Source organism: Drosophila bipectinata, chromosome 3L, assembly GCF_030179905.1.
Source record: "Drosophila bipectinata strain 14024-0381.07 chromosome 3L, DbipHiC1v2, whole genome shotgun sequence".
Taxonomy (NCBI): Eukaryota; Metazoa; Arthropoda; class Insecta; order Diptera; family Drosophilidae; genus Drosophila; species Drosophila bipectinata.
In genome coordinates this window covers 8,498,936-8,506,794 of record NC_091738.1, presented here as the reverse complement: position 1 = coordinate 8,506,794, position 7,859 = coordinate 8,498,936, and the positions used below count along the sequence as shown (strand labels likewise).

At 42.8% G+C, this 7,859-nt stretch overlaps 1 protein-coding gene across 3 annotated transcripts; it reads left to right on the top strand.

The window, feature by feature from the left end:
- Positions 1–271: 271 nt before the first annotated feature.
- On the top strand, positions 272–6,289 carry LOC108120877 (phospholipid-transporting ATPase ABCA3). Of its 3 annotated transcripts, none has more exons than XM_070279809.1 (11): positions 273–917; positions 974–1,448; positions 1,505–2,734; positions 2,824–3,459; positions 3,510–4,317; positions 4,378–4,614; positions 4,669–4,951; positions 5,012–5,321; positions 5,376–5,695; positions 5,752–5,817; positions 5,871–6,289. In XM_070279809.1, exons 1-11 carry the CDS (start codon positions 694–696, stop codon positions 6,172–6,174), a joined length of 4,893 nt encoding a protein of 1,630 aa, XP_070135910.1. In that variant the 5' UTR covers positions 273–693; the 3' UTR covers positions 6,175–6,289. The 3 variants fall into 3 exon arrangements, with proteins under 3 accessions (XP_070135911.1, XP_070135910.1, XP_070135909.1); XM_070279808.1 differs by having other exon boundaries at positions 276–917; positions 5,370–5,695; XM_070279810.1 differs by lacking the exons at positions 5,376–5,695; positions 5,752–5,817; positions 5,871–6,289 and having other exon boundaries at positions 272–917; positions 5,016–5,220.
- Positions 6,290–7,859: the final 1,570 nt, after the last annotated feature.

Sequence of the window (7,859 nt, the reverse complement as noted above, 5' to 3'; positions counted from 1 at the left end):
GGTAAAATTTTTAAAGAAGCAATAGCTTGATTGCAGCCACTGTACTATATCTTGGTGTCTGGTCTACAATCTCCATGTTAAACATATAATCGGGCCACATACACATCGGTCCACAAGTCAGCTTCTTCGATGCCCTCACTGCCTGTCTCCGCCCAGGCCTAGTCGTCACATGAATTATGTGACTTATTAAAACGTCATTCGAGCTGACAAGTTGCCTTTGCCACTGTCGTTTGTCCACTCGGGCTCAGTTGCCCAGGTGGCTCAGCTCTTCAGCCCCTCGGACACTTGGGAGCTAAGCGGGGATCTTCTATTTATTATAAATGCAAGTTCCGGCCCTCGATTGTCGGTTACCTGGGTCCTTTGTTTACGCACTTGGTGTCTCTGATAAATCAGCCACCTGGTAGTCTGTTCGACTTCATTCAAATAACTTTTAAAATTTTTAACTTTGATAGACTTATTAATACTTGACAATAATTTAATTTTTGGATTATTTGGTGGTACGGCTACCCCCACAATCTGTGCTAATCCACCGTTTTACTTTGAAGATACTTTATTTAATGTCATTTTCGGATATTTATTTTAATACTGACCTGAAGACAAGTGTCTAGATATTTTTTTACATTTTCGAACCGATGTCCGATGCTGCTTTCAAGAAGGAAAATACACTGATAACGTACAATACCACACAATATAATGGATAAAGGTCCTAGCGTTCTCACCAAGTGCTACTTGGTGACTTGGAAAAATTTTGGTCTTTTTTTCAACGTAAGATCCATAATATTGGCGTGTGTTTTTTTGCTGTTGCCAGTGGCGATAATGAGTTTAAGATTTCTCGATTCCGAGGGTGATATAGTAATTGACTCTAGATTGGAGCTTAATTCTGCCGACTTGGAGGACCTCAGTAATGATACTAACAAGTAAGACAAATACACTTTCTTCCAAAAACTAAAAATAGCAATAATGTTCCTCCCAGAATTGAAGGATTGGGTTACACCCCAAAAAGTGACTTCCTTGAAGCCTTTCTCAAGGCTGCTAATCTTAATGTAACAAAAGCATTTTCCAATCGTCGCGATCTTGTGGCAAATGTAAAGGAAGAAAAGATAAAGTACGGCATCCAATTTCCAGACAGCTGGTCGGATATGAGCAGTTTGCCCGATAAGTTTTCATTCTCGATAGTTTCATTAGATCCTTATCAGGCGCTGATCCGTTTTGGAATGCCGGAAAAGTCAACATACGCGGAAAAGCCAGCGTTTCTCAAGATTCAGAATGTTTTGAGCCTGCAGTATATATATGCAAAGGCTGAAGAACGCAAAATATCTGCAAACTTTACGGTACCAGAGTTTAAGGTGCTCCCTTCTCTCCCGACACATAATTTGGGGTCTATTCCTGGGCTTGGCATGCTTCAATATTTTATGTCCATAGTGCTTCTAACTTCAAGATTGGCAACGGTTTGGCATTGCACATATTTGAATGACAAACTGGTGTATTGATTATCCTTCTTTAGGTCATTCTCGAGGAGAAGGTGTTGCAGCTCAAGGAGACACTAAGAATGCTGAGTGTGAGTAATTTCATTCAGTGGCTAGCCTGGTATATCTTCGGCATGAGTGTCTTCACCTTATTGGCTGTCGTAAACACGATCTGTTGGGTTCTGAAGCTGCCTGCTTGGTCGCAACCAATGGTTCCATATTGCAATTGGTCCATTATCCTGGTCATGCTGATTATTTTTGGGCATGCGGCCGTGTGTTTCGCCTTTTTGGTCAGCTCGATTTTTAATTCGCGTAAACGTATCTACATTTGGACGCTTCTTGGCCTAGTTGTATCATTTTTACCACGTTTGCTTATTGATACCGATTCCGGACCAGTGCAAATCTTTATAAGCAGCATGTTTTTGATGACCGGTATACGATTGTCCTTGGATGATGTTGAATCATGGGGATACTTTAATGACCCCATGGAGTGGAGCTCTTTTTTCGATGTGTTTTGGGCTGGCGGCGGCATTGGTTTTGGCTGGAAACTAGTTGCGATCTTACTGGGCAGTGTTATATGCATCTTCTTGTGTTTGTACATTGATCAAATCCATCCAGGACCTTACGGAGTGTCAAAACCATGGCACTTTCCCTGCTCTATATGCTGCAAGAAGCACGGCCTTCTGAAATCGTTCTATCGCCCATACATCCACTGTTTAGCCACATTTCGGCGACACAGCGACGAGGAGCATGCTGACCCTGGCGACAACATCACACTCTTAACCGAGCCACTGCCAGGGGACAAAAAGGTCGGTGTCGAGATCAAAAACATATGCCGATCCTTTGGCACCAAGAATGCTGTCAAGAATCTAAGTTTCAGTATTCTGGAGGACGAGGTCACCATTCTAATGGGCCACAATGGAGCCGGCAAAACCACGTTGATCAGCATGCTGACCTGCTTCATCCAGCCCACCTCCGGCACGGCCCTCATCAATGGCTACGACATCAGGACACAACGTTCCCAAGCCCGGCGCTGCATGGGCGTCTGCCCGCAGAGTAATGTCCTTTTCAGTGAGCTGAGTGTCGCTAGTCATATCCGGCTCTTTGCTCGGCTAAGGGGCATGAAGGGGCCAGCGGTCAAGGAGGAGGTCAAAAAGTACCTCGAAAAGCTCAACCTTAAGGATAAAAGCCATGTGGCGGCCAAAAAACTCTCAGGCGGTACTCAGAGGCGATTGAATGTGGCATGTGCTCTGTGTGGAGGAGTTAAGGTAGGTCTGTGTTAGAACTTAACACTCAAAAGGTCCTGGAAGTTTAGAAAAATTATTCAAAAGCCCTGGTAAAAATTGATCATATTCAGGTACTGTTCTGTGACGAGCCAAGCACTGGCCTGGACCCTGCTTCGCGCCGCGAACTCTGGAAGCTGATCCTGGAGGCGAAGAAGGGCTGCTCCATCCTGCTAACCACTCACCAGTTGGACGATGGGGAGGCCCTGGGCGATCGGTTTGCCATCGTCAGTGATGGGCAGCTGAGGTGCCACGGGACACTGTCTTTTCTGAAGCGTCAGGTGGACGCTAGTTCATTGCTGACCTGCGAAGCGAAAAAGAACTGTGATGTTCAAAAGTTAACCTCGCTGATCGCCAGTCATGTGGGAGCCATCCAGCCCGATAGCTTTATTGGTCGAGATATTTGCTACAAACTACCACTGCGCTTGTCCTCGTCCTTTCCATCGCTATTTCGGGATCTGGAGCAGAAAAAGGACAGTCTGGGGATTCGCGGATTTGGAGTGAGTGCCATGAGTCTCGAGGAGATCTTTATGACCTACGGCGCCGAGAAACCCAAAATTTTGTCTTTGAAATCCCGGCCAATTCGAGAATCTGGTGGTAGAGAAGAGGACCAGGTCGATATCGAGGAGGAGGATGAAACTGACAGAAATTGTGCGGATCACTGGAGGGCGATGATGTCGAAAAAGATGTTGTTCATGTGGCACGAAAAGGTAATGAGAATACCTTTAGCTACCCACTAACTGCCTGACGTTTTTCTTAGATCTTATTTTTAGTTATACTGCTGATTCCAACACTATATTGTGTTAGTGTACTGTTAGGGAAGTTAGTGGATATTACTGTACAACATAGTATGGATATCAGTAACTACGGCGACGCCTCGCTACAGATTCTTGTTCAAGAGCCAAAGGATAATGAAGATGGTGTACGGCGGATGGAAATTTTGAAGAAACTTATCGGAGACTATTGTGATGTCAAGACAATATCGGAGCCTCCTGAAGACTATGTCGAGGACAAATTTGTGGATAACAAGGGAAGGCATGAAGTAAAGTTTTTCCTAATGGCAGTGGATTTTGAAAATGGGATCACAGGATGGACTGGTCCCAAAGAAATCCTTCATGCTGTACCCCTTACCATTAATGTCATCTACAATGTCCTGGCGAAAGACGTCCTTGGGCCTGAAGCTAGCATAGTGGCTGCTAATTCTCCACAACAAAGTTCTTTTTTTGATAAGTTTGATGAAAGCACCCGAATATACATGGCGCTCATATACATTGTCATCGTCTTGTATGTATTGTCGATGTCCATCATCCATGAGCGGACATCGCACATGAAGCAGCAGCAAGCGGTGTCCGGTGTGAGCATGATCACCTATTGGATGTCCCACTTCGTGGTCGACCTTCTGGTCTTTATGATATGTATGCTGCCGCTTGCTCCATGTGTGATCAGCGATATCGATTGGGGTCGTACCCTTTTCGTGTTTTTCCTGATCGGAGCTTCCAGCTTGCTCCTTCTTTATCTCTTGGCCTCTGTTGCATCTGCTATGGTTACAAACTTTGTGTTCGCATTTGGTAAGGATCCAGACATGCTGCTCATTTCATATAATTTTCCTCAAAAGTCCCCAATTACAGCTATAGTTGGGAATATGGCAATTTTGATTATTGCAGCGATAGCTATATGGAAGAAAAAATTCATGGTTCTAGTATTCCTATTATATTTACATCCTCTTCATTGTGGGTTGACGGCCCTGTCGAAATGTGACAAAATGAATAGGATTTGTGGGAAAACCAACTACGAAGAATTACACAAAGAGTCCTTATGCTTAAATCCCATGTTTTCTTTAGAGTCATATCAATGCCTTTGTAATGGTTGGTCTCATTTATTACTAAATTTTGATTTAAATAAAAGTTAATATTTTTTAGGATTTCTAACCTGGTTTGAGGAAAAATTTCTAATTTTTCTTGTCGTACTATATTTTATCTTGCTAATGCTGTTTGAGTACGGCACTGGTTTGTGCTACGCACTAAAGGATATTTGTCAAGGTAAGGCAGATGACATCGAAGATCCTGAAATAGCCAGGAAAGCGGAGAAGATTGCAAATTATAGTGATTCTCAGTTACGAAGTCTGGCCCTTGTCGTAAGAGGGGTATCCAAGAGCTACATGTGCCAAAGTGTGGTGAATAATGTTTCCTTTGCAGTAAGACCGTGAGTAGTTACCTAAAATACTTCATTCAAATGTTGTTTCTATTTAAATATCTTTATTAGGCAGGCTTGTGTGGGCTTACTGGGGCCAAATGGTGCCGGAAAAACCACTACTTTCAAGATGATTGTTGGCGATACTCTACTGGGCAGTGGCAATGTATTCATTAAAGGATACAGTGTTAAAACGCAGAAGAAGTTGGCCATCAGCCAAATGGGCTACTGTCCGCAGTTTGATAGTTTCTTTGAATTCTTTACTGGGCGACAAGCTCTCTATTTTTTCCTTCGGTTGCGAGGAACCCAACGCACGTATCTTAAAGGATGCGCCGAAAAATTAGCCCAAGATTTTGGATTTCGCCAGCACTTGGACGCAAAGGTAAACAATTTTTATTTATTATATTCGATTCCAATCTCCACTTTCCAGATCAAGAACTATAGCGGCGGCACTAAGCGGAAAATTAATGCTGCCGTAGCGTCCAGAGGAGAAACTTTGATCTGTATGGACGAGCCCAGTTCCGGAGTGGATCCGGCCTCGCGCCGGCATATCTGGAACATCTATCAAGGGTTGGCCAGCCAGAACAAATCGGTGCTACTCACCTCCCACAGCATGGACGAGATCAATGCTCTTTGCTCTAAAATCGTCATATTGGTGGATGGCAAGATATCCGCCATGGGATCGAATCAGAATGTCAAGGACAAGATTACCCAGTACCTAGTGATCAAGATGACCGTGAAGGCGACGCAAGAAGAGTGAGTTTCTTTTTTAAGCCTTTGACTCATTGACCTTTTCTTAATCCTGATTCCAGCATGGAAAAAATTCTGAGCAAGATTGAAGAAGAACTTCCGGCCGCCTATCCTGGGGCCAGCTTGGAGTGAGTTGGATACAGCTTATATTTGTGATTATTTATCTTAATTTTGAATATAGGGAAAAGTACGAGTTCAGTGGACGGCTGGTGTTTAGAATCCCCAATAAGGATATCAAATTGTCGGAGGTTTACGGATTGCTGGAAAAAAACCGCAACTCCTGGCAGCTTCTGGACTATTTCGCATCCCAGCCAACCTTCGATGATGTTTTCGAGGATATTCTCGCAGAGAAAAAGAAAAAAGAGGACCAGAAAAAGCACAAAGAACCAAAAGAAAAAACAAAAAACAGAAATAGAAAAGAAAGTCCTTCAAGAAAAAAGGACCAAGATGGACCTTCAACTAGCAGGAAGAGTCGTAAAAAATAATAGTTTCATTGGTAAAAATCAAGAGTCTACGAAACAAAATTCATACGTTTTTACAAATTTTAGGTAATGCCATGTTTGCTAACAATTTATATAATTTTGTCATGTGACTTGGATATATTCTAAAGACTTTTATTCTACACATGTTTCAATAACACTGCCCATCATATTTGTGGCGACAAATGTTACACATCATAAAACAAAAGGATCTCCCACTCCACTCTCCGACTTGTTCACACCCTTCATGTTTTATGTGATGGCATTATGGCCTGGTTTATGGTCTGGGTGTCGCTCAAATCTCCTGGTTGCATTAATTAAATTTAATTAAAATGTGTCAACCGAGCTTGTCATAACAAATTCGTCTCACATTTGAATTACATCCTCCCCCTAAGCTCCCTGGATGTCCTTCCCCCTCCTCTTCCTTAGCTGCAAAAACAACAAAATGGCTCATTAAAAACTTTTATGCTGATGAAATGGCGAAAAGGCTGTAAAAACCTGGCCAAAGAAGTGCGGCGAAGCAAAACAAAAGCACACACACGTTCGCAGGCTTAGTTAATTAGGGGCATAATAATGCAGATACACACTCGCTTTCACCGCCAGGTAATTGAAGCCGTACAGGTATCCTCACACATTGGCCTAATAAGTGACTTTTCGTTGGGGATCCCAGCCCCATCCTGGGCCTCGACTTTCGCATTATTTCATCAACTGTTGCTTCTTATTTTTCTTACCAACCTGTCGGTTAAATAGGTATTTGCCTTGAAGAGACCTGACACTTTTATTGGGTATAAGGCTTATGGTATAAGGTTGACATAACTAGGCATCATCAAGAGATGGCACTTTACATGGATACAAGGATAATAATCAATAGAAAGAAGGGAAATCTATAGAAAGCAGCCTTATCTTAATAATAAATGATTAATTGAAATTCCATCTCTAAAGGTTTAAAACAAAATTCAAGGACTTTGTTAAATGTTTGTACTAAGAAAAAATTTTAATTAAACAGATATCATAAATTTAAGAACATATTTATTTTTAGAGATGCAAATTATTTTTAAGCCAATTGTCTTTCATAAAGAGGTAACTTGAGATGACACTTTCTTGAAGGTTATATATACGAGTTCATAGCTATTAGAGACTTTTCCGGCTCTTTCCTGTAACTCGTGTCCTTTATCCTTTTGGCTCGTAAACCTCATTGATGCTTATAGCCATCCGAGATCTCAGCGAGATCCTGGCTCTCGCACAAACACACCCGCGGGTGTCGTTAATTGAAATTATTATACTTGCCTGTGGTATCATAAATGCGACTCGTTAAATTTGTATGTATGACACTCGAACGCACAGCCCTACATGTGCATGCATAATGCGTAAGTGGGTGTGTATGTGTATGGGCTATATATCCCAGATATATGGCATGCAGCATCATATCCTGCTCATTTCGCTCGTCCCCGATGTCGAGTCTATGGAGTGTCTCTTATTTGCATGGCGACATCGTCATCGCTTCAGCGGCAAAATGGAAATTTGTTGCCGCATTGCTCTTGGCATAGCCACGCCCACACTACCCTCCGCCCATCCCCGGCACCTGTGGCCCCCTTCTGGGCACACCCATGTGTGCCGCTGTTGCTGCTGTTTTAATGTCTCAAGTGTTTTATTTGCGCGTGTTACCTACTTTGATTTTATTTGCCCGCCCG

Excerpts from the sequence above, each read along its gene's own strand:
- LOC108120877 (XM_070279808.1), top strand. The coding sequence starts at position 694 with ATGGATAAAGGTCCTAGCGTTCTCACCAAGTGCTACTTGGTGACTTGG. Across the intron at positions 4,318-4,377 it reads AAACTTTGTGTTCGCATTTG|CTATAGTTGGGAATATGGCA; the intron begins GTAAGGATCCAG and ends CCCCAATTACAG. Across the intron at positions 5,696-5,751 it reads GTGAAGGCGACGCAAGAAGA|CATGGAAAAAATTCTGAGCA; the intron begins GTGAGTTTCTTT and ends TCCTGATTCCAG.